We start from the raw sequence: 27,799 nt of genomic DNA on the forward strand, positions 1-27,799 counted from the left end.
TCGAGTTTTCAATTCACTGTATTATTTCAGCAGAGCTTAGCTGGAAAGTTCAATTAACTGCGAGGCCATAGAATGAACATGTTCAAGGTTTTCACAGATTAGTTTCCACACACACGCACACAGACACATACAACTAATTCACTCTTCATTCTGCAGCTCTTAATATGTTACAAGTCAAGAGCAGAGCCTTTCATAAAAAGACACAAGTCTACACAATCTGCCAAATGCCACTTCTAATTTTATGACATTCCAAAAATTTAAGTATTCAGTCATTTTTTTTTGCTCACAATTGAGAACCAAGTTCACAGTTGTGAGCTGCCGGGAGTTGTACCCTCATAGCTGGATTAGGAGACAGAGCAATCAGTTTTTTCACTGCTAGGTGCACTTGTTGAGGAAGAAAATATGGCTTGTCTCTTCTTCCTCTTTTATTTCTGATGCTGTTCAACTTTTCTCTTCCTTCTACCAAGCTTTTAGACCTGGCATACTGTAGGGGCTCTTCTTCACAGGAGATTCCTCCAAAAGGATCAAGGAATTTTCTCTTTATTTTTGGCAAGAGGGGAAGTGGGATAAATATCTAACAAAACACATGACGACATTCTTTTTCCAGTCATTTTAACACCACTCTTTTAGCCAATTTCATTTCAATGTGAACCCGCATCTGGCCAAGCTTTCTTTTTCAATTCTTTTACTCTCGCGCATGCTTCTTCTACTATATTCTTCCTGCTAGGAAGGAATGGTGACACTGGGACACGAGCTAGTTATCTCTAGTCAAAAGCTAGTGACTGAAGTGGGGTTGTGGGTGAATGCTAAGAGAAATTCCCTGTCTTTTTCTCTAATGCAGCTATTTAGCTGGTAATTGTTTTCATAAGTTCTGGAGACTCCCAAAGACTTTTGGATTCGACACAGGCAATGTTTAAATGCACTGGAGTTGAACGTAACTTTTTTAGAGGGGAGTCAAATGAGCCTGGAGTTTCGGATTTATTAATAGAACACATGAATTCACACCGGCGTTCCCCTTCAGTTGGCATGCTTTCTTCGGGACCCTATACCATCAAAAATTAGAGCCCTTCTAAGGAGCCAGAATTAACCAGAAGTCTGAGAGCCCAATGCAGCTTAATATAACTGATAGCTGAATCTCTCAAGAATTGAGGAGAGAAAGAAAAACATAAAATATACCGCATAAGAACACAATACTTACTTATAAGACAAGTCTGTGTGCATAAAATAGCAGTAAAAAACAATACAGGAAATTGTACAGTTGAAACAACATTCTACACCAGATTCTCACAACAAAGATGATACATCTCCTTAGTTGAAATATCCAAGTCCAGCATTAGTTTGAGACACTTTAAACTTGAGGGGCAAAATCAAATGCACATTTGTACAGAAACATTTAGATGCATGTTAATACATTTTATGGGTAGGCATTGGCTCCTCTCCAAAATAGAGAAAATAAAACAATGAACACTTTGGTCCATTACTTTTGTGGTGGCACTTCTAATATGCTTTATTATTATTATTATTATTATTTTAAAATCAGGTACACATTAGTATGAAATAAAAGAAACAGGGTGGAATTAAAACCTCAGGGTTAGAATCTTTAAACATAATATCTGAGCATTAACCAATGACCCCAATTTACTGTGTTCCTGCATCACAACATTATGTCAGCTGATGAAATTAAACCAACTGAAGCTAGGCGTAAACTCAGATGTGGGTACTAGAAAATAAATGAAGGCAAGTTCATAGCACACCTTGCTTTGCCATTCTGGGGATGGGAAATCCATCAATTGCACCCAACAGAGAGGACAAAAGGAATTGAGAAGGAAAAAACACGTTCTAAAACAGTTAAGCAAACACATGTTCAACTCAACACAGTTCCTGCAGCTAGAAATGGTAAACTCATGAACAGCAATGGAGGAGACCGCAGAGGAAACATAGTTGGCTACAAGGTTTAGATCAAGAATGAGGGTGCATGTGGGGAGCCAGTTACTCTGGTTCTCTGAAAATATCTATATATTACCTCAACAGAGACTATTTCAAGGAAAGTTTTTTTTTTTTTTTTTTTGGTATGGGGATTGAACCAGGAGCACTTGACTACCGAGCCACATCCTCAGCCCTTTTTATTTTTTATTTTGAAACAGGATCTCACTAAATGGTTGAGGCTGGCTTTGAACTCATGATCCTCCTGCCTCGGGCCTCCCCAGCTGCTGAGATTACAGGCATGTGCTACCATGCCCAGCATAAGGAAGAATTCTTTACAAGTGACTTTGTGTTCCCCGAAGGAGAAGACTATATAGCAGAATTTAACTCTCCTTCCTAATTGCATTATTACTTCATGCAGAAATCATAGACACCCTGTAAGTACAGCTTTGCAAAGCAGGATTTATTAGGGTATCTTAATCACAAGGTGAAGAAATGTGCAAGATCACCCCTCTGAATCATTTTGTCCAAGTGTAGATGCAAAATGCAAACAGAATACTTCCAATGTAAGTTATAAATGCTATAATCGGCTTGAAAAATGAGAGTGTCTAATTGCCTTAACAAAGGCTTTTTTAAACCTCATTTTGTTGCTGCCTTAAAAATATAATCTTTGAGCCAGGCCTATAAAAAAATGGTCGCAAAAAGTTAAATTGGACTTATAGCCTAGCGGTATTGGGTTATGAAATTAAAAGGGCCTAGGTGAGCTATAGTCTCTATTTTAATTTTAATTACAATGAGGGCAGATTTATTGTACATTTATTTTATATGGTCAACAAAAAAAACCAATCCTCTGTTCTTGCAAACCCAGTAAGTGTGTACGGTCTTAATAGTCACTCCCTGGCTGTTTTATGAGTATAATCAAACAAGGTGTCCAAGGAAGGGCCCTGCACTGTTATTTGAAAGACACATATTTTACTAAATATTGACTTCTCTTCTTAGTCTCCTAGTCCTACAGTTGATGCGACCCTGTCTTGAATAAATGAAAGATCACATGTATCTCATGTCACAGTAAGATATTTATAAACTGAAAAAGCTCTGACAATGTGTGAGATTAGAGACACTAGCCATTTAACCAAGTAGCAAGAAATTAAAAAAAAAATTACTGCATGAGCGGCAGCTGGGCAATATTTAGTTGAAATAGTCATGTGTAAGCTCCACTGTGGCACATTCTAATCCTTTCATATGGATTCTCTCCAACTTAGAATTGTTCATTGAGTGTGACAGACTGGGGGTTTAAAACTAATCCATAAATTAGTCTGTGGTCTCAAACACAACGGGTGCCATAAATGAAAATGAAAATCCTAGAACAAAATTAAATTCACAACCTTAAATACTTTTTCTTCCCAGATTGATCTGTGTTGCTCCCACTTTACAATGCACACATTCACTGTCGGGCTGTGTTTTGGGGTGTGTGAGAGCAGGGTGTACATTAAAAAATGCACAGTGGAATAACTCAGAGAACCCAATCTACTCAGAAGCAGAGCTTAATTGTAAAGAATTTAAATTCTCCCATTTTGATTGTCATAAGCTTAAATGAAAGCATACTAATCAGTCAGACATATTTTAATACTCTCCCCCCCAGTTTATTTTCTTAACTAAAGTCAATAAGAAGCCAATGGGTTTTCGTTTTCTTAATTGAATTCCCTTCAGTTTGTGTTTTGGAGGTGCTTTAAATCGAGATACCAGGGCACGCAAGGAATTCCCCTGACAATTTTATTTCATAGTAGTGTTGTGCTGGCCAACGTCTATTAATACAGGTGTTTCTCTTTCTCTCTCTTCTCTTTTCAACTTATTTGAAATCTATTGAAAGCAAAAATAAATGCTGGAAAATTAAACTTTGAAATTTGTTTTCTACTGGTTTCCCATTTAATTTCTTTGCTATCTGTATTTTGCTTTTAGTTAAACTCCCATTTCTTAGGGATGAGAGAAATAGATAGGGACAAAACAAAGCTAAAGGCCCAAACAAGAGAGCCACAGTGAAGCTCTTTTACTTTTTAATGTCATCTACCCTTTTGAGTGAAAAGATTGTGTGACACTGAACAGCAGGAAGGGGAGTTGATTTTTTTTGTGTTTTTGTTTTTTTTTGTTCAGCAATTTCCAAGTTTTGTTAAAAGCTTCTTCAGAATTGTTCACTCTGTGCTGCTGTGCCCCAGAGATCTTTTCATTTGCAAACCAGATGTTCTGCAAAATAATAGGAATCTGTATAGTGGTTTCATTTAACAAGGAAAACAATTCCTATAGCATGGTGTATGTGAATGCAGGGAGAAAGGGGGGTTTGAGGCAGGGAGACAGAGGCCAGAGGAGGAATAAAAGAGGGTGTTGCATGAGGGCAAGATGGTGAGAAGAAAGAAGTTCTGCAAGTCTAACTAACATCCATCTTGTGCCAGATACAGGAGGGCTGGGTCTTTTCTGCCAAGTCCTTTATTTCCTACTACCAAGATAGCTGCAAGTATCATCTTCTAATCCTGAATTCTATTAGGGCACTGGGAGATACTATACTCATGAATTTATTACTTATTTGAATCGTTGATAGATCTTTAGCATGGAAACATGCCACTTCTTTATATCCAGGATTATTTTTTAAATAAAGAGCATACAATTTTGGAAATTATAATAGATGCATTAGGAAAAAAAAAATTCACCTCAATTCCCATCTCTAATTCCCTTTTAAAAATGAGGACTCTGATGACTTTCAATATTTGTCATATTCTAATTTCTTCCTAAACCTATATGGGTCAAAAGCTGGGTGGCTACGTTACTATTAGTAAGAGGTTTACAATCATCACCTAAATAAAAATATGGATAGGACAGCATGAAAAAAAGATGGACACGCACTTTTGGTGTAAGAATCTGAAAAGGAGATTCACCAGGTAAAAGGCCGTGCGCTATAGCATTCTCACCTGTTGGCTGTCTGGCATACCAGTAACACTCGGTAAGTATTCAATTCATGATGAGTAGATCTCAGCTCCAGAAAAAAGGCAATTTGTAAACATTCTAGGATGAAAGATGAATATTTCCTAGCAACGAAGGCTTAATCTATGCCTGGCACATCAATAAATGCAAAATACACACACACACACTGAAGATAGATGCTTGAAGTGACGTTTGCTACCTTCTCTTACCCATGTTCTGCCCACTCTTTGATGGCACAAAGTCCATTTCTCCTGTGATGCTTTCCCCAATCTTCTATGTGCCTGCTGCCTGTGCCACTGATTCATCTCGACTATACAGGGTTCTATTGAGTTCCAAATATGTATAACATTTTCTCTCAACCACATAGCAAGGGGTTCAAGGAATCTTTTGTCTGTGCATATTTGTTGAATGCATGCATAAAAAGTAGACTAGCTTATACCCCTTGTATCATACAAATAACAGTAGCTCAGTAATAGGAATCATTAAGCTAGCACTCTGGGGAACAGAAAGCTCTAGGTGAAGCAAAGCTCTCTATTCTAATTTGGATGGTAGAGCCACAACTTGTCAAGCACAGGTGTATTTTTGTCCTTTGTACCTAAGACACTGTGACCATGTGCTCTGGTATGGAGTTTACCCATTTTGGCATATTCCACAAATACCACTGAAGGAGAACAGCAGTACCCACCTTCTTTAGTTATATGATCTAATCCACTTAAACATGAAAAATGTTTATGATAGCAGGCTGTGAAAGCCAAAATAATAACATGGAGGTGGGGGTAGGAATCATTTCCTCCAAGGTATATTGGATTTTGAGTGCTTTGACACCAATAGAAAAAAAAAACATGCTGTTTTCTAAGAAACACAAAATATTTAATTGAATATGTACTTTAAAAAACTCATTTAGAAATGACCTACTTCATTCTTATGAAAGGATTTTTTAATGTGTTTTAGAATTTGGCCCTATAGCTATTCATTTCTTATTCTAAGGTGGTTTTAATTTTTTAATTTATGGCAGTCACATGAAGAGTGTGACCTACAGGTTGAAATTCTCCCGGCCTGAATTTTATATTTAACTGCTAAGGGTGTTTATGACTTAGTGCTGAGTCTTCTATGGTACTCATCAAGCATCTAACTCAGGACACAATCAGGCAGGAATAATACAATATCCAAAGTAACTAAGGAGGGAAACATAAGATGAGGACAGGAAGAAGCTTAAACCAACTGGGAGCTTGGCACTAAAGCTATCACCAAGCACAGAAATGGATAATTTTATGAACATCCAGTACACAAAGTCAACAACTATGAAGAAAGTTAAAAGCAAAATAAAACAATTTAAATTATGCAGTTTGTTCTCTCAGCATATATCTTCATGGAATGAGATGAAAGAGACCACATAGATAAACTGACATGCTTAAAAAAGAAAATAAAAGAATGGGAGCTTCCAAAAGCAATAGTTGAAAACAAATACATGGTCAGAACATACTGTATATGAAAGATGCAGGGTGGACAGGAAGTAGGACCCCTGGCTCCCACTCCTCACACCCATGAGGTCTATGGTTTTGAGGGAGGTAAAGTACAGTCACCCCTCCAAAGTGGAGTAGCTATCCGTTTGTTACCCTTATAATTCCTCTTTCAAGGGACTCCAGGATGAAGCTTAAACATGTTTTGAGTGAGTCAGGTGACTTGGAACAGACAACGACCAGCTTCCCTAACAAGGGGAACAATTCGATTATCCTGGTTATGGGAGATAAAAGATAACACTGGAACACTTCCTTTCAGAGAAATCAGAAATCAACTATGACCTTTTTCAAGTTTAAAAATATTTTTTCTTTTGAATTTGTACATTTTTCTGGTAATGAAACTCTGACCTGGGGAATGGGTTTCAGTTATTGCATTTGACTGGGAGAAAAGGAATAGATGACTATGGGCTCCACCCCCCCCCCTTTTTTTTTAAGCTCTGGTTTTATGTTACTGTCACTGGATTTGGCTGTTGAAGCTTTTAAGGCTAATAGTGACTGTAACCAAACAGTACAAGAAAGAAGAGGAGTGGAAATTAATTTAGCTATCCATTTGTTGGGATTCACTCTGGAAGATTTTTTAGGAACCAATCTAAATCTAGGGGATAGCCCGGACCTTTAAATTGGGACACAGAATCATTCAGCTCCATAACCTTTAATCTGTTTGGAGAAAGGAGTAAATGTTAAATTCTACAAGTATACTTTCTGGGTAAGATAAATATATATAAGAGTGCTTGTTAAGACATAGTAAGCCTGTAAGATCACATTCGTTAAAGCAACGTGTTCCATGATGTTGTTTTAGTAGCAATTTTAGCTTAACTATTCTTGGGCGTGCCAGTGAGAATGTGAGCATTCATTACCACAGATGCATTTGGTGTGCAGAGAGAATCCAAACACTGCCATGGAGAAGCTAAAATGCATCTATGAGATCATCTTACATTACCTTACGCTGGGAGGCCAGCCGTAGAGGGACAGAAGCTAGGATGGTTCCTATTAAAGATACCTTTGATGCAAACAGAAATATAGTATTGTTTATTTTCCAAATTTCCCCTTAAATGGAGTCTCTGTAGCCACAATGGTGGTAAAAGTGAGTTGTAGATGCCTGAGGACTCCGGATTCGCTTTGGTCTGGAGTGAAGGATGAAGAGCTGTGAACTGAAGTGATGCTGCCGACTTGCTGAGATTGACTGTGGCAGGGGGAGGGGCTCAGGGAATGTAATCAGTCATTTAAAAAAAAAGCCTAAGCTAGTGAAAAGGCCAGCCAGAAATGGAAAGTGTCTGATACACAGTGTGATTAAAGCCTTAACTGCCTCAAGATGTAAACCTGGACACTCCGTGGAATCTTTTGCCATGAGAAGTAGCAAGAGCTGGCTCATACCTGGGCAGCTTCTGCAAAGACAATACAGATCACTGACAGGCTGTTTTTTCAGGGTTGACATAAGCAGGACAATGGAGAATTAGGTGATGTCATTTACGTTGACAACCAAAGGGTCTTTCACTGGAAACTTCAAAGTAAGGAGAACACAAGACCAATTAAGCTTACTAATTAGAGACAAGAAATCCTACCAGGAGATAAACATACTGGGGCTGCAGTTCAGTGATAGGATGCTTGCCTAGCATATGTGAGGCCCTGGGTTCCATTCCCAGTACCATGGAGAAAACAAACAAAAAAGATCTAGTTCTTAATATGAAAAGTTGACAGCATCATCGCTCTGGAAGTCCTCATTAGGAAGAAGTATCTTTGATATGCTTATGAATGACATAGAAAATGTGGGAAATCGATTCGCCACACAACAAACCAAGTTCACTTAAGAAGCAGAAGGAGCTAACAGCTAAAGCAGGAACACACACGGACAAGAATTAGGAAGCGAATTCTCTAGATGGAGCCCCATTGAGAGTGACACAAAAACCAATTGATGGATTTTCAGAAGATTTTAAATTAAATGCAGGCACTAATGGTTTTATAACCAATATTTAGAAAAATCTTCAACAGTGGCTTATTTAAGGGTTCTCTTTGTTCTACTGTAATAGGTGAAGAAACTGAGATTAGGGCATCTATTGTTATATGTCACCAACCGATGAGGCCTCCTCTTTCACTGAGCACTTTGCATTTTGTCAACTATCTCACCAGCTCCTGTGAAAATGGAAAATGTCTCCAGAAAGTCACTGTAACCCTTGAGACAATCCTTTAGGATAGCTGCCATATCTTGGGTGCTAAGAGGAGCTGAACAGGAAGAGTGATGAGTGAGACATTCAGTGTGTATAAAGAAGTCCAGTGACAGGAAGGGACACCAGGGCACATGACTCAGAGACCTGCAGTCTCTGCAGATAATGGATTGAAGTGGAGAAGTTCCTTCATCAAGAGATTTTGTTTTCCCTCTCATGGAATAATTACTTTGACACGTTTCTGTGGTGGGTACCTGTTTACAGTGGTTGGGGAAGGTTGTATCTAAGGAAATCTGCGTGTCGAGTTGCAGCCATCAGCTTACCTACCTTGGTAGGCAGAAGACACTCCATTGGTTCCAGAAAAGCAGGACCAAGCAATATGAGAGCCCCTGGAGAGCAGGAAGGGGAGGGAGGTCACATCACCTCCCTCTGTGACAGTTAGAAATGAGAGGCAGTGAAACTCATTTTGAGTGAGAGTTTTCGGGGAGTCCAAAGAGATAAAGCCACACAGTGAGAACACTGCGGCTGCCTCTCGGTCCCTCCACATGTAACTGAGGGCAGGGAGGGGCATGTGAGCTCTAGGCATGGAAAAGACAGGGACTCCCTCTGATCTCTGACTACCCAGGCAACCTGAGCAGGCTGCAGCACTGCCAGCAAGTACTGTGTAGAACAGGAAGGTAACTGAGCATTTAGTAGCTTGGTCCAAAGAGGCCTGCTAGAGTGAGGTGTGTGTATTTTCTTCGTGTGGATTAAGATGAAATTAAGACAAGAACACAATCCACAGCCACAATACTTACCATTTCATCAATCGTGGCTAAATGAAGCTATCAGCATGTTCTTTAGAAGCCAGGGCTGCCATTTTCCTAGAGTTTTGCTTTGAGTAGTGATGCTTAAAAAAGAATTCCCTTATGCATAAATTGCAAAATATCTGATCTACTATAAAATGCTTGGATGTTAGAGGTTTTCCAAGGTCCTTATGATTCAATTTAAGAATATAGTATGTATGTAATGTCTTCCGGAGTTCCAAGATAAAGGAACAGTTAAATTCCAAGGACTTACAGGGAACTTTTAGGTTTCTTTTTATGCATACCAGAAAGACAATATACATTCAGGACATTTTCAATGGTAATGAAGGTACCATACCTGTGATGATGGTAAGGATGGTGGTGGTGGTGGTGGTGGTGGTGGTGGTAGTGGTGGTGGTTGTTGTGGGAGGAGGGATAGTTGTGGGGGGATCTGGATAAAAAAAAAAAGGAAAATCAAACCCACAATGCTGAACACAACAATGACAGTAATGACAAAACAAAGGCATGAAGACATTGAGATGTTTGTTTGATGACTTCCCTTTTTAAAACCCAAAGTTCTTTCCCCCAAAGATTTAGGTCTTATAATTATATCCCAAAGCTTAGCTGGAAGAGCTGAGAAGAGAAGAAAAGAGATTTCTTATTAATGAAGTTAATTAGGGATGAGGAGACATGAAATGGAGAAGTGAGGAAAAATCTAAACACGTGACCCCACACCAGATCTTAAGGTGAGGCTGAATCGACTCAGCGCCGAGAGGGGACAATGGCTGTCATTTCGCTCATGCTTCCACAGATGGGAGGGAAGAGGAGGAGAAGGTGGTGTTCTATTTAAAGGGCTCCTATCGGCCAAGGATGAGTATGCCCTGCACACTTGCTCTCTATGACAGCTAACTTCATTATTCTCCATCAATACATCCCAGCAGGAAGTAAAACTACTTCTATACTTGTAATAAATACAAAGAAGAGAGAATGTCACCACTAAATATCAAGTTCCAGGCATGTGAGATTTTACTGAGATTTTATTTTTTAAAAGTCAATAAATTTTACAACTTATAAATATTAATAAGTTGCCTTTGCTCATGTTAAAAGCTTGACCTAAGTGGATGACAATGATAAAACTGAAAGAACATTCTCTATCTCATAAACAAGAGAGCTAAATATAAATGAGGTTTGACCCTCAAAGCCAGGAACCCGATAGGGAATCCTGTCTGATATTTGATATAGTGTATATCTTTCTATCATCTCAAAAATTATTTGGGGATAAGGGAAGGGCAAATATGAAAGAGAAAAAAATTCTAAGCCTAAATGATCAAACTGAATGTGTTAAATTGTCAGCAAGACTTTGAACTAAGCAATCATTCTGCTATAATAGAGCATAAGACGATGTGAAGGCTTTTGATTTTAAATTTTATCTAAAGCACGTCAACTCTTTCTCCCTGACACATCTGGTGTCCTTTTATCTTCAAGTGAGCTCTCGGATTGTCTAATTAATACATCAAAACTTTAATTATATATTGCACCTTTCCTGGGTTTGGCACAACTTCCTGAAAGTTTATGAAACCACTATTTTGGTGCTGAGTTGCAAGGTCTACATAAAATGATTTCTATCATTGATCAATAATCCAAGGCTTTAATTTTCCTCACAAACTGCTTCTGTCACACAAATATACTTGTAGGAATTTGATAAGAAGAATCAACAGCAAATGGTTCTGTTTTATGGAAGACTTTGCTCCTTGAAGTCGGAGATACAAGCATATTAAACTATTGTTTAATGCAACCTCACGAGTCCAAAAGGATTTCATTAAAAAAACCTCATTCTCCTTCAAGAAGTAGGGATGAATTAAATTAGTGATTTTAAACTACTTTTCAAAATAGAACAGGATGTGAAATACTGTAATTCAGGCAGGATGTTCAATCTTGCTCATGCACTTTTCATGGTGGCTACACGGAGGGAAGCATTTTGCAACATGGCTACTCTGTTTGATGCTCCCATACCTGATGCAAGGGCCAGTGCAGAGAGGGATGGATAGAGAGAGCACACTGACCCCCGAGACCAGCACTGCAGCCATCCTGCTCTTTCTGCTAGACAACTAAACTATGTCCATAGAGGTGTCTCCTGCCCATCATGAGGACAGCTACTATGGTTTTTGTGTGTAGCTTTACACACAAATATTATCAATATTATACAATATTATTACTGAAAAGGAATGTGTGTACCTGGAAGATGTCCCTGACATACTACAATACCTTGTTATAAAAATATTGGCACAAAGTGTGTGATGTGTATAATACAATAAAAATATATTTGAATGTGATTTAAAAATATGTTATAAACCAAGAGGTGGACTAGACTAACAAGGCATAGACTTCAGAGAAAGGTCACCAATCCCTCTCATTTTGTGAAGTCAGATGCTTTTGATTATCTTCATCACTACTAGGGCAACTGCCGTCCTCCACATCTGGCTCAAGTAACTTGAATGAATTAGATTCCATGAACAGGTAAAACCTCCATGCTTAGATCATTTCTAGAAATAAGAGCAATGAGAGGTCATTATGTAAGAAATGACCAAAAGAACAAAATAAGTTGGGTCTCAGACACTAACCAATTCAGTTCTTCAGGTACAGAAGTTACTTTCAGAAGATTAAACATTTTAGAGGCATATTAACTTTTAGTTTATAAACACTTCAAAAATTGCTGGAGTAGTATAATAAATTAGTGAGTAGGAAGAAAATCTACCCACTATCTTCCCAAATTGCTAAGATGAAGTATTAATGGACTATCAATCCCTTAGGTTGGTATTTTAGACTGTCTACTGCAGAACTATCAAAATCCCTAAACCAGGACACGTGGACCATCTTATGTTAGGGAGATACAGGTATGCAGATGTGTTTATCTAAACAGGTGGATTCCTGTATTTCTTGATGTTCAAATAATGCACTGTGGTCCAGAGGGTTAATTCCAAAAGGACAGCCTTATATTGGAGAAAACTGTTCTCTTGGAAAGAAGAAAGACACTGAAATCATAATATTGTATCTCTAAAATATTTCTGGTAACCTTGTGGACTCTGGCAAAATTATATTATCTTTCTAAGCCTCATTTTATCATCTGTAAAATGGGATAACAATAATGCTTTCCTCCTGGTGTTATTGGGGAGAACTGGTGAGATCATGTATGTAAAATTGTCACTGGAGGGCACAGAACAAAGTGAGCACCTAACACATGTTAATTATAAGGTACTATCCAAAATTATTCAAATATATCATTTTTCATACTCTCAAAATGTTTCTTTTCTTGAGATATAGGAACAGTAGGTACAATAAATTAAAACCATTTTTTCCAGGTAACTTAGTCTTCTGAAACACAGAAGCATATAACAGATAGGGGGCAAGTTGTCACTGCTTTTTAAAATCTGAAGTTTATGAAAAGAGCTGGACTGAGAGTCTCTGTACACCTGGGCAGCCGCAATGTAGGAGACTCCCACGGGGCTCAGACTCCAGGTTGAGGGGGTTACATGCAAAAGCAAAGAGAGGATTTTATCTTCCACCCCTGCTGAACAATATGAGGAATGGAGGTGGCTCTGCACATCACCAGCTCCAAAGGGGGCATGGTGTATTCACTTTTCATCTAAAAGAAGAGCCGTTTCCTTCACATGGGTCTCCTTAACCACTAGGGAGAATTAATGCTACCATATATGGCCACTGATGACATGGGATGGTGTGCAAAGAAACCATCTGCAAAAGTCTACAAATAAGGTGACTAGACATGATCTTTTAATCTTGCATTATGCAAGAGGAAAGAAAAACTCAGGTACAAACTGAGGATTATGTCTTAATATCTAGGTAGATATGGTGTAAAGCATGCTTCTATTTAATTAAGAAGACTGGCACTACTATTTTCTTCAGAGAAAACGTGCCAAGGTTCTAAGACACAAGGGTGTAAATATTCCATATGTATAATTTATGTGTGTCTATGCAAATATTCACATATACTTGGGATTATTTCTACTGCTAATGTGAAGAAAGAAATACACCTCCCATATTAAAATACTTATGACACTGAAATTTTGATGCCTCTGGTTACTCATTCTGTGTCTGGTCAGTTCATGACTATTTTTCTTAGTGTAAAACTAAAGACTTCTACTGGAAAGAAGAGACACAATGGGAGGGAGTGCACTCAACTAAATAGAGAATATTTGCCATATACAAAATGAACAATACGATATAAATGAGAAATGCCTGGCACATAGTTGGTTATCAGTAAATATTTGTTGATTAGAGGATGAAATTCATGATAATATGCTTTAATAACTCTGTAAAAAAGATATTGGTTAAGAAAACAGACATTTTTTAAAAAGGCACTTGTATCCAAAGCAATAGCTATAGGTGGTCTATATGCTAACAAGAACCTTGTATTCATTCCATGTATTTACTGGCTTGCAACATCTTCTGGAATTTAATAGGTTTATGCTGAAAATAGGATAGTTCTGCTCATCAAAGCAGGAGAAAGGCTAGCCCAGGCATCACATGAAAACACCAGTGGGAATAAACTTTCTGAGCTGAAAGCCACTAATTGGTAAGGTTGAATTTTTCAGTCATTACTTCTAACATAATCTCCATGGCTTGTGCCTGAGGACACAGCTTCCCTACTCAGCATGACCAGAGACTGTGATCTAGAGGGAAATCCCCAAGATCAGAGGAAGAGAAGAAAAGTCACTGCTGACCCAGGTGGAGACACTGGGGTCCACCTCAGGCCAGCCTTCTTTAAGTTCTTGAAGGAAACCAAGTGGTTTTTGGTTTTCAACTTGACCAAACATGTTGGGAGTGAATCCTAAGTAGCAGCTACATGTGTATGAATCTAGTAGAAGAGCGTTTTATCTTCTCACGTACCGTATACATACAGCATATAATCCGAATGAGCTTTCCCCACTATGTTTGAAGCTTCACAGCGGTATGTACCATTATCTGTTTTGTTTAGGTTATTGATGAACAGGTTGGGCCCAGACAGGACGGCGTGTTGAGGCATTTCATCATCGACTCTCACCCAATTTACCATCACCGGCCTGCAGAGAAAAGGGAAGAAAGACAAGCCATGTTATTATTTCCTATTAAGATACCTGCATCAAACTTATCATCCACACATTAAAGAATCACATGCAGGGCAACACAATTAAAGAGAACCTACTGGAGATGTTTTAAGTTCACAGAACTACAACCATGAATTCTCCAAAAATCTGTATGAAATATAAATTTTCTTCTTTTAAAAACATGATCAGGTGTTGAAAGTTTTTCAACAGACACAAGTAGGAGTCTCATTATTCCCAATTCATCTTCAACACATCAGTAAATAAACCAGTGTGCCCTATGTTTGTACCCTGCTGGGTGGTTTCACACCAATTGAAGCAGGACAGAGCCCACCCATTGTTAATCATCTCATTAATTAGGGGAAAAAAATCAAGTGATATATGCACTAATATGATACTTACTAAGATGCTTGCTTGCTCAGAAACTCCTTGTGATATTTAAGTGAATTTTGAGAAATAGACTTTTACATCTGAATAGCACTTTCTTCTGGCCTGTTTTTTGAGAAATCACTTCTGATTCAGGAAAGATGCAATCACTTCCTCTCCCCATAACCTGCCCTTCCCCTCCCAAGATGCCACTCTGAAGTCCTGGTCCACCTTGTCTATATGCTCCTTGGCCAGCAACTGCCTTTCTTTCCCAGCTCTCATAGGCTCACTTATTGCTAGACTTTTTCCCATGCATGCACCTGCAGTCCTCCAGGCTGAAGATAGGGCTCTCAGGTTAATCACCGAGGAGCACATCTCCACATGCATTCCTCAGGTACAAGAGAACTTGCTCATCAAAGACAAGTCTGTTTCAGTGACTTCAAGTACCACATTTGTACCCATTAGGAAAAAGCAAATTTCACAAGGTGTTCCAGAGCCAAAAATGAATTCACTCAAACTCACTGAATTTGAAACTTCTGTTCAAGATGACTCCTTCAACTGCCTATGAAATTAAGGGCACATCTAAGAGTATGCCTGAAAACATCCATATTTCTGTGTGTGTGTGTGTGTGTGTGTACATGTGGAGTGGAATCCAGGGCCTTGCACATGCTAGACAAGCCCTCTACCACTGAGCTATATCCCTGGCCACAAACTTTAATGTCAAAGGAAGAACAAAAGAGACCTGAGAACAGAAGTCACTTCCTTTCAGTTCCTGTGGCTACCTCTAGGAGCAGTGACATGACAAAGAGTCCCATGCTTAATGATGAACGGATACTCAAGTTAGCTCTGTCAAGTAGAATTCCAATTTTCAAATGGGATGTGAAGTTACAATTTTTCTTTAATTACACATGGGTTTGTCATCACAACCCAGTAAATTATTTAAAAATTAGTACTGCATATGTCCTCCTTGTAGGCAATGGCAAATGGGGCTGCCTGGCAATCAGACCTAATGTCCTGCTGCTTGACAGCTGAAACAATCAGTGGGGGTAAGTGCCGAGAATATTCACAACATTTAATGGCAAGTTAAATTACCATTTTTATTGTATGCAATTTCTTGAGAAAATAAATAGGTAATATGCTAGAAGGGATAGCAGCAGAGTAATGCGTGCTTGCTCACACAACCATATACCCGTTCCTATTTGAGAGGAACAAACAAATACCCTCTCTGGCATAAATGTCCTGAAGGAAACATGTAATTTACTGTCCCCGTGGCACATTCAATTGAACACAGTACCTTCTTCAGAGGAAAAAATACAGAAACAAAATATAGGTTAGCAAACCATATACTGTAAATGTGGTTAATGTGGCTGAATATAGGTATTGTGAGTGGCAAGAGGCCTCTGAGAATTTTTTTCCCTCCACTGGATTGTTCTGGAGGCAAGGTAAGCTGCTAATTATGGCATAATTCAGTTTACAAAACATAAGGTCTAAATCTTTTTACAGTGCTCAAAAGAAAAAAAAAGATGGTTAGATCGAAGCTGAAGGTGTTCGGAATTAAATAACTTCAGAATACCAGGGGAAGTGCAAAACAAAACCAAGACCATTTTCCACCTCCCAAAGGTCATCTTTAAAACTCGAAATGGTTAGACAGAGGTAAGGGTACTGTAGCCTATGGAGAGGTAAGCACAAAAATAGGGAGGGTTGAAGTGAGAACAAAGAACGGACTGCAGCCACCTTCACCTTTGGCTCTCTGGGATCGTGGCATAGGCCATTCGTTACTATCATGGGGAGAATTCTTTCCAAAGATTTTTTTAGGAAGCTTTGTTATGTATTGTGTGCTAAGCTCTTTATATGAAAACTGTGACAACCCTGCTTAGGAAAAACCTTATGAGGGGGGAAAAATGTCATACCATAGGGACAGCAGAGGGAGCTCAATGCTTTTTTGTTGTTGTTGGGTACCACTAAAAGTTTGAGTGCCCTTAATTCCAACATTGACCTGTTCTACTTCCTGATTCCAGGGATTCCCCGCCCCCACAAGAAAATAATTAAAAATAATCTTCAGTAGGAAAATGAAAGATTCTCCATTCTTCAAGCAGATGAAAAAATATTTAAAGTGGTATCATCTCTCTCTTTTTTTTTTTTTTTGCCATGTTAGTGGTTTATGTAGTTTCTCTAATTTACTTTAGATCATTCACAGGGGTAAGTAAAGTAGCTCCTTTATACTTTTCAGTAAAATGAGTCTTGGTCAGTTCTTCTTTCTCTCTAAAGTATATTCTCCTTCAGGAAAGTTCCTGAATCTTTCCTTACTAAGAAAAATATTTCTCAGAGTTAAAAATGATACTTTTCTCTGAGGGAAGAAGATGCAATATTAAAGGCAGGTCAAATTTGTTTGCCTATAGTTGGCCCTAAACACAGCACTAAATTTGAGTCTGAAAACCATCTTTCCAGCAGCGTACATATTAATATAGTAAGTAGTAGATATATCATTAGATTGTGGGCACACTAAAAATTTATTAGGATTATTTTGTGTGTATGTAAGAGAGAAAATAGTCCTGACAATCATGTTGATGATAATAAAACAGAATTAGCTGAGATTTCAATTTTAGCTGGCGTTTAATTTTTCTCCCAATCCTGACTTAAGAACCAAGATATTTATTCCCACCTCATCGAATATTCGTTAGTTTCTAGAAAAAAAAAATCTTCCATCCTTTACAGCAGGAGACAGGTGACAGGCCAATGAGTTGTGAATGCACATCTTTGTGTTGTGACATTTACTGCTCATGACCCTCTGCCAACCTTGGCCTTCAGAACTTACTGGGGCTTCCCGATGGCTTCACATGTTAACTCAAGCGCGTCCCCTTCCCGGGTTAGGCCTTGTAGAGGATAAGTCATCTGAATATGCACTTGAGGCTTATCTGTGTGACAACAACACAAAGTATAATGTTTAGCAAATGATATCATCCAGCAAAAAAAAAAAAAAAAAAAAAAAATCAGACTTGCATGCTGCCACAAACCCGACACTACCAGCACTTATTCTCTCCCCACCCGTATGCCTTCAGTAACATCCTTCTAATTAGTTAGTAATCCTGGCATTTGCTCAAATTAAATTGACTAATAACTCTAAGGAGTGAACCGCGAATAGATAAGAGATTCATAAGCCAACTGCGCCACATCAAACATTTCCTGTGAAATACATTTTGTTACATTGAAGTTTATCTCTAAACTCACTCAAGCTAAAGGAAACTCATTTGCCTTCATGCTGAGGTGAAGCCACAGATATTTGTGGTGCTCAGAATTGATACATTTTATCATATATCATATATTACTATGTGACAATATGTTGTGACACTGCATATTAATAAGTTTGCCTCTTCTATGCTCTTGTTTTCAAATGGGAAAGGCGGAAATTCTGAATTCCACTCAAAAGGCTTAGGAAGAAAAGAACTGGGAGGTTTCGGCGGCCCCCAGTAAAATGCTGACATCTCAGCATAAACCTAGAAGAAGAAAGGAAACTGACATTTACTCAGAGCCTATTATCATAGGAACCATCAATGGTAATGGCATAAGTCCAGTTTTAGAGGTGAGAATTCTGGTACCCACAGAATGAAGTTGCTAGTCCAAGGTCATGGAGATAACCTAAGGAGAGAGCCCCATGGAATGTATATTGGGGCAGACTTCTAATTCAAAATTACATTTCCTAATGGCAACCCACAATTGCCACGACGGCAACTATTTGGGATGTTATGTAAGTAACTCTTAATTTCCATAAGCTACTTAAAACCGTGCTTGCTGCTGTGTCCAGTGGTGCACATCTGTAATCCCAACAACTCTGAGGCCGAGATGGAGGGATGTCAAGTTTGAGGCCAGCCTCAGCAACTCTACAAAACACTTGTCTCAAAGTAAAAATTTAAAAGGCTGTGGATGTTGTTCAGCAGTAAAGTCTCTTGGGTTCAATCCCCAATGTCATTAAAAAATAAATAAATAAAACAAAAACAAAACAAATAAAAAAGCCTGAGCTTGTGAGTAAGGGTATAGGTATGAGAAATGAATGAGGGGTGGTGTAGAAAATGGGGAGAGAAGTGTAAGACATAAGAATTAAAATGGATAGACATACAACTACATTATAAATAAAACCTGAATGAAATTACTTTTTTCTATGCCGAACTAACAAGCTACTAATCCCTAAATCAGTTTTCTCATTTAATTCTGTGGTTCTTTAAATGTATATTTTTCGAAATGTACCCAAGAGTAATAAGTGTGAGAGGGCAAGACAGCAGTTGGCTGAAAGGTCGAAACAATTACCATAGTTTTATTTCTCAGGCGATCATACCACCTAAACAACAGCCCCTTGCCTTTTATAAGCAGTGGTGAACTCATTAACATTCATCCTATGGAATAAGGGAGAGGATGGAAATATGGCTGGGCTCGACCAATTTTACCCCGTACACAGCTCTAGAAGCACACATCGAGGTCCTCTCTAGCCATGGCTACTTCTGGATGCATTTTTATAGTCTTGTTCCTGTCACTGTTCTTTCCTGTCTCTGAAAAGCATGTGGCATTCAAGAGCCCCCTCATACAACCACTAATGTGCAGTGCACATTAAATTGGCAGTACTTTCTGAGAAGCTACGTCACTTGCCAGAGAACATCAAGTTGGCAAGCCCCAAAGCTCCAGCTGACCCTTCTGAGTAACAAAGTTCTAGTCTTGCACTTGTTGGCAAAGGAAATGTTCAAGAGCAAAACAGCATTTTTTCATGTACTTGTTGATTGATTGTATATCCTCCTCTGAGAAGTGTCTGTTCAGGTCCTTGGCCCATTTGTTGATTGGGTTATTTGTTATCTTATTGTCTAATTCTTTGAGTTCTTTGTATACTCTGGATATTAGGGCTCTATCTGAAGTGTGAGGAGTAAAAATTTGTTCCTAGGATGTAGGCTCCCTATTTACCTCTCGGACTATTCCCTGAAGACCTTAAAAGAGCATGCTACAGGGATACTGCCACATCGATGTTCATAGCAGCACAATTCACAATAGCTAGACTGTGGAACCAACCCAGATGCCCTTCAATAGATGAATGGATAAAAAAAATGTGGCATTTATACACCATGGAATATTACGCAGCACTAAAAAATGACAAAATCACGGAATTTGCAGGAAAATGGATGGCACTAGAGCAGATTATGCTTAGTGAAGCTAGCCAATCCCTAAAAAACAAATACCAAATGTCTTCTTTGATATAATGAGAGCAACTATGAACAGAGCAGGGAGGAAGAGCAGGAAGAAAAGATTAACATTAAACAGAGACATGAGATGGGAGGGAAAGGGAGAGAAAAGGGAAACTGCATGGAAATGAAGGGAGACCCTCATTGCTATACAAAATTACATATAAGAGGTTGTGAGGGGAATGGGAAAATAAACAAGGAGAGAAATGAATTACAGTAAATGGGGTAGAGAGAGAAAATGTGAGGGAAGGGGAGGGGGGATAGTAGGGGATAGGAAAGGTAGCAGAATACAACAGTTACTAATAGGGCACTATGTAAAATTGTGGATGTGTAACCGACGTTGATTCTGCAATCTGCATTTGGGGTAAAATTGGGAGTTCATAACCCACTTCAATCTAATGTATGAAATATGATATGCCAAGAGCTTTGTAATGTTGTGAACAACCAATAAAAAAAAAACATGACAGTCTAAGTGCAAAAAAATAAAAATAAAAATAAAAAAATAAATAAATCATGGAAGAAAAAAAAAAGAGCAAAATAGCAAGGTTGTTTCTGGATACTGATAACCGGATTTGGAAGGTAGTCATTAAAGAAAGGCAGAAATACTCACAAAGGACAAATGAGATGACCCTGAACTAGCACTGGCTTCTGGGTTGAAGCCAGAACTCCAGGGCACCAGCTTCTAGACCACATCTTAGGCTAAATACAACCACAAGATGATATATGTGGGTCTACTATTTTTGGTGCTATACCCCCCACCTGGTCCCCCTTACCAAACTGCCACTTGGTGAAGTCCATTTTTAAAAAGAGACAACAAAAATTAATGGGAGAAGACTACGACACTGAACATTGATAACAAATGACCAGCTACCTAATAGTTCATACTCAGAAACAGAATGGCAGCACTATGGAGTTTCTGGTTAGGAGACCTCTGTTATTTTATCCCCATAAAACATTCTGGGCAAGGCTAAATTTAGAGCTCAAAATTTGGGCTGGAATGTAACATTTGCTTATAGGTTAATCTATGATCCACAAAAGGGCTACATTTTTCATGCATTGCTGACTTAGGATCATTAATTAAGGAGAAACGAATGCTTGCTGGCTTATGAGGGCAGTTTTCATTGGATTGTCCCCTCCCCTTCATGTAATTTACAAGCAAACAGAAAGGGTATATTTTTCAGTACAGTGCGCTAAGGGTTTTACATGCTCAACTTCCATTAATAATAAAGAAAGTGTTGAAAAAAAATCTCATCTGCCCTGCCTCTTCAGTATCACTGAGTTTGTTTTAGTTAAATGCTTTTTTTATGTTCCTAATGAGCTGTTTACCAGTTGTCAATTACACACATAAATCAGGAAAAACAAGCTAAGGACTTGCTATACCTGGAGTTAATATATAAATGTATATAAAAAATCATATGCTAAGCCACAGAAAATACACCTTCAGATAACTGATTTTCCCAGTGTACTTTCTAAGCTTTGCAGAAACATCTACCATGTGTTTAATAGGTACAGCTGCCAGTTACCTTCATAGTTGGCTCAAAAGGTAAACATTAATCTTTCTTGTATTACACAGGAAAATGACCCCCTCCATTGACAAAGGCAGTATTTATGGGCATATTATTTGACCCTGGGCAGCTGAGTTATCTACACACCCTATGAACCAAAGAGAAAGTCTATGTGCCACCATCTGTCCTTGGGTGATGGAAACTTAAAAACAAATTCTGTTCCCTTTCCTTTGTCCCAAAAGAAGAACTTAAGTATTTTCAACAGGTGGTACAGAAACCTTGGGATTCCACTGACACTTCTAGGATTCAGGGATGTTAAATTTTCCCAGGAAGAAGATCCTGACTGCAATATAAGTATGTCAAAATATCGAACAATCCAGATGGCTGATTGAGTAGCCCAGAGCTCATCATTTATATTTTAATTATGTCCATAAATCAAATGTTTTAACTCACCAAATCTTTTCTGAAACAGAACCAGACTCCAAGATTTATTTTTAAGTAATGAGGTAAAGCCTAGTACATTTTCTGGGGGATCATTTTACACCTCGGTTGGTGTTGTAAGGCACAAGGCTAAAAGCCAGATGACACTTTCTACCCAAGTGCAATAACTGTCCAGAAATGTATCACTCAGAATGGTTTAATGTCATTATAAAATGGAACTGCTATATAAAAATAAGAAAAATAGTTAGGTCTGTGCACTTAAGGAACATTATAGTTATAGAGATGGCATCACCAACAGCCAATCAATTAGGTCGAGGGATCTGAGGTTTTCATAATACACTGTAATTTTTTTAAAACCCTATAAAAGACACTTAGCAAGACTGCTACAGCAGACAAAATTTGTTCATTAGTCAAAGTTGCACAGAGGGTTAAATACCAGGAGGCTTTAGGTCACAGTACAGTAGCAACCAATTAAAAAAATAATATTAGAAAGACATTCTGATTTGATGAGACTTTCTTTAAATGTACTTTGCTCTCTCTATAAAGGGGAAAAATATAAAAGGAAACTCTTAAAGAGGTTAGAATGGCTTGCTGGCGGATTACAATTGATTTCATGCCAGTCTGACCTTGCACCACACTCTATGATCTTTTCAGAAGATGAAACTCAAGATTCTGTAACCTGTATTTCAATTTCCTATGTAAATGAAAAAGCACAGTCTTCTCTCTGGAGCCCAATGCTGACACACCAGCCTTTGATTTTTTTTTTTTTTTAAAGATACCTGGAATGTCACACTTCTCATGTGGCACAAGGAAGAACTGAGGCAAGGGGGAAGGTGTCCTGAAACTCTGGCAGGAGACCTACTATCCCAGGGGCACCTGCCACCTTCCTTCTCTTCCTGCGAACTTCTAAAAGAGAGAATGTGGGCATCGGAAATCCTTCCGTGTGCTGAAGGTCCCCGGGCATGAGTGCAAGTCTGTTCCTGAAACTTCATTTGGGACACAGGTTCTCCATGTCCCTTACTCAAGATTTCATCCAATATTCCAAAATACTAGTGAGTATGGGATTTGACATGTGTGGATCAAGGGCTAATTGTTTCAAGTCCTACCAGGGAGAACTCAAGGGCAGCAAGGACACAGATGCTATCACAATGGCTGAGGAGAGAGTATGGGTCAGCCCTTGTGCATTCAAGCAAGGAAGCACTGACTGAAGAGTCTTTGTCAATCAGGGGAGATTACTGCAGTTTGGAGTAGAACGACAATGCAAAGATTAACCTGAGATTTGGTGAGTATTAGAAGCTGTTTGAGCTCAACCCCTACAATATGGTTGTCTAAATTGTTGGAAGAGCACAGCTTTGTAAGGAAAGGAGGGCAATGGTAGCATAAAAGGAGAAGAAGAATATCTTGTCAAAGGTTTGCTTTGTTTTGTCATAAATATGTTCAAGGATAATTTCCATTGCTGATATTTTGTTTTGTTCTCAAGGTGGCAAACCTGAGAACATGGGTTGTATGAATTATGGCACTTCAAACTTTACTTCCTGAGGTGAGATGAACTATTAAGAGGGGCACAAGTCAACTCTGGTAAACTGAGGTGGGACCAAAGAGCATGTGCCACATCACCAAAGAAGGCCATTGCCTCTTGTTGAAACTTGTATATCATTTTCTGGAGAGTAAAATCACTGTTCCACCCACCAGAATAAAATTTTATTCTGCCCTGCTGTGGCAGAAAATTTTGTTCCAATGGTTTTAAAATGGGATAAATCCAGAGCACTTTGTCTTTGAAGAAATCTTCACATATTGGAAGCAAAAGGTTGGCAAAGCAAATATTGCACAAGAGCATTACCTCAGTAAGAAGAGAGGTTTTTTTTTTGTTGTTGTTTTGTTTTTAAATTCCTGGTAACTAGAATAATGCCAGCATCTGCCACACAGTAGACATTCAAAACATAAGTGCTGAATAAGTGAATGAAAAAATGAGTGAACGGGAAAGTGGAGAAACATTGGGACATGGACTTCTATTCCTCACTCTATTAATGATTAAAAAAAAACAACAAAACAGACCATGAATCCATCTTTGTCCTTGTCACAGAATATCACTGTATTTTCTTTATGAAAGTTAATCCAGCTCCCAAAATTTGAGGTTTAGCCCACGAATTACTGTTTATGTCCTTCTATTTAATTACACAATTAATTAGCATTTCTGGTATATCTCAAAGTGGAATCATAAGGGAAATCATAAAAGATGTGGTTTTACTACTCTTTTTAGAGGTCAACTTCACAACCATTTACCCTTTCACAGAATCAAATTTTGACCTTGAGTTAAAAACCATTAAGCCAAGGGTGTACACAGGAAGTCTCGTTTTGCTATGTAAGTATTTGATATACACAGCAAAATAGACACCTCTTTAAAAACTATACCAGGTCAGTGAGAAGTGGGAAGTGGGTCCTTAGGAACACAGGCCTCTTCCTGCTGGGTGTGCCTTCCGGAGGCAAAGACCTTTTCCCCGAGGCTCATTCAAGATTTGCTTGTCATGTATCTGAACCAACATTCCCTCCTTCTATTCTAAATATTAGTTACTTGACTTCCTGTTCCTTTTGCTGCTGCAGAATCTATAGCACTTAGAACGCTGGGAACTTGGAATTGCCACTGCTCTGTGTTAACACACAAAAAATGACAAGTTAAAAAATTAGCTCCAATGGGGAGGGGGGGTCTCTGTGTCTTGATTATTTCTCATACTGAATAATCAATACTGAAATAACCTCCCTGAAATTCAATTCATTGCTTTAAAAAAATAAAAATAAAAAGGAGAGTGGAAGGAAGAACAGGTACTGTTAAAAAAAAAAGAGACTGGAGATCAGACAGAAACAGGCCAAATCTGAAACCAGCAGCTATTATGCTTTGAAGAATACAACCTGGGAACAGAATTGATGGGGGAGAGAATGTGACAGAGGAGCCACTCTTGGAAACTAAGTCTTATCCTCCACTCCAACAGGAAAGAGTTGCCAATTTCCAGGTTTTTCTTCCTCCTTCACCGCAGGGCACTATCAATACCAGAGAAACATTTATTTTGTCACAGATAAAGAACAAGTTTTGATCATCTCCTCAATGCCCAATTTTCCCCCAGATGAGGGAATGAAAGGAAAAAATCTACCATCCTCTGGACCTTGGATGAACAGGAATATGGATTTATAAAATACCTGTCTACATCTAGTCAATAAAACTCATTTTGAAAATGATGCCCACATACACGATTAACTGTCAGCTGCTGATCAGGGCAGGGAAGGCATTCACACACCCATTTCTAGAGGCTTTGTTTTCATTCTCTCTTTCAAAACTCATCTCTTCATTATTTCTCTTTTTATAAATATGCACACACACGTGAAACCCTCACAAAATGAGGATTTTTGCAAAACATGATAAAGAGTAAGTTTATGATGGGTGAAATCAAAGACACACAGCAGTCATTCAAGAGCTTCACATTTGCCTCCATCCAGAGTAAGGCTTTCCTCCGTTCTGCACAGCAATCTGAATTCTATACTGAGGGTCACAGCTTCTCTTTGAATCCCCAGCTTACGTCGCTATGTGTTGCCACCTTGATGCTATTTAGACAGTTTTCTTTTAACGTGCAGACAGTGAACTGTTCTCATTTAAACAGGCTTTCATTTGACAAGAGTGCATTCCCTCAGATCTGAAACTCTACCAACCATGCTACAATTGTATCACGAGCTGCTATAATCAAGCATGTTGTAAATGTGGGCAACACAACCTATATAGACATTTGCACGAAAAAAAAAAAAAAGCACAGAAAGATTTTCAGGTCATATAGCTCAGAACATTAAAAAGCAAAACTGTTCTCTGCATAACATCTAAGAAAACAGAGCTTTGAATTCTAGCTTGCGAACATAATTATTTTCTGTTTTAAACATTTAACTGCATGCTGCTGCTATACCCTTGCTGGGTCTCAGAATGAAAGCTAGGAAACTAAGAGCCCTACTGTATGTTCTTCATTCCCAGCCACGTTCCTATGAGAAAACCTTATTAATGAGCTTGCAAACGAGCACCCAACAGGGAAATGTCACAAACAAGAGCGGCTAATGCCCCAGAAAATCAAATAACTGAACACTTGGCTGATTGTGGTGCCTTTCATATTTATAATAAAAGGGGGGGGTTTAATTCACTGATTTTGAAGGGGTCAACACCTTGCTGAACAAAACAACTCATTTATTTATGTTCAGAAATCTCCAGATGATAAATTACATTGATGTTAATCACTTCAATGCATACTACACAATTAATATCTGTACTCACCAAAAACTTAAGGATTATTAAAAGTATGACAGCATACACATCTGGATGATTTTTCACATAATTGGGCACAAAAATTTCTCCTGGTACCACAAATAAGGGTACTAACAAACAAACACTGCAAAATTCTGGTTCAATTAATTAGGACTTAAATCCACAAGACAAAAGCAATTCCAAGTTGCAGCTCAAGCCCGGTTGTCTCCATCCAGAGTACAGCTTTCCTCCGTTCTGCACAGCAATCTGAATTCTATACTGAGGGTCACAGCTATATAGTATGGAGACACCCACCTTAAGTGGAGAAGTATACCCCTTTCCTCTCTTATCCTTCCTCTCTTGGTTCCTTGTCATACTTGAAGTATTCAATGGCATGCAAGTGACCACTGTTTATTTTTCCTTTTAACATTATTTTTTTTAAAAAGATATAACTTATACACAATTCAAATCTATCATCTGTCCTTGAACCCTATTCATAACCTGGTTAACACTCATTTGTCTTAGATGGGGTAGAGACATTTCCATAAAACTTCATTGGCCAAAATAGGCCAGGGTTAAACCAACTGAGCACACTTAACAGCATTCAGATCAGGATAAATTGCCCCAAGCTGGTCTTATTCACTCAAAGTAGAATCTGAGGCCCTTAGAGGGACTCAGTACTTCCTGGTGATAATATCTATCATTGATAGTATAAGCAATCTTTTTAGGTAGCAAGGAAAAGGACATTTAGTTAGTGTGCCTAACAAAATAAAATTAATATATTTACATACATTATTACATAGGTCTTGGTTAGGTTAAAGCAATAAAATGATGTAAAAAAAATGGATCTTATAAAGCAGCCCTAATAACTCTGAGGGAGAAATGGACTCTTCAGATTGTAAGCTAAATGTGGTAAATATGTGATCTTATTTACCTTTCCAGATGTATAGTTATAAAAGGAATTTTGAAGTGATCCTAAAAAGGCTGAACTGCAAGCTTCAAGGGTCTGGGTCAATTAAAAATACAGGTGTAATGTTAATCCTCACAAGGTATCCACAATTCAACTTTTATGTAGATTGGCTACTTATAAATTAGTCTAAGACTCTCGTGCCTTCAGAAATCTACTCTTTCCTCATGACCATCAATATATGGTGCTGCCTGTCTGCAGAGAAGACTGCTATGAGGGACTGGAGTTGGTCCACTGCCCACCACTGGTGAACAACTGGCAGACTGTAGAGCCCAGAAACTGAGTGCCACAGCCACTTGAGGCACGCAGCTCTTGTTATTGCATAGCTACTGGTGTTCAAGGAGAGGAAACTTGGTAGGAAATAATGCAGCAATGTGCAATTGTGTTTGAAGACGTGCTTAGGGAATTCCTGTCCAGCTCCAGAAAGTTCTCAGCAGTGCTCTAGGAATAGAGGGTAGTGAAATATCAAGTGACTTTCTTGAGCACTGACAGCCTTATTGAAGATTTCAAGCCAGACCTAAAATTCCCATTTGAATTATACAAAACTTTATAATTCTTAACCATCT

The 27,799-nt window shown here is 38.5% G+C and overlaps 1 protein-coding gene across 3 annotated transcripts in view; it reads right to left on the minus strand.

Moving 5' to 3' along the window:
* Cadm1 (cell adhesion molecule 1) overlaps nucleotides 1-27,799 on the minus strand; it is a 312,946-nt gene that overhangs the window by 21,950 nt on the left and 263,197 nt on the right. For 2 of the 3 annotated variants that reach the window (XM_077797726.1, XM_026396365.2), the window contains exons 6-8: nucleotides 17,644-17,743; nucleotides 14,269-14,441; nucleotides 9,722-9,814 (exon numbers count right to left, since the gene is read on the minus strand). In XM_077797726.1, the coding sequence (XP_077653852.1) occupies nucleotides 9,722-9,814; nucleotides 14,269-14,441; nucleotides 17,644-17,743 (366 nt within the window). The remainder of the gene's footprint in view (nucleotides 1-9,721; nucleotides 9,815-14,268; nucleotides 14,442-17,643; nucleotides 17,744-27,799) is intronic. The other variant, XM_026396363.2, reaches the window with a different exon arrangement.

The sequence above is a fragment of the Urocitellus parryii genome, chromosome 4, assembly GCF_045843805.1.
Source record: "Urocitellus parryii isolate mUroPar1 chromosome 4, mUroPar1.hap1, whole genome shotgun sequence".
NCBI lineage: Eukaryota > Metazoa > Chordata > Mammalia > Rodentia > Sciuridae > Urocitellus > Urocitellus parryii.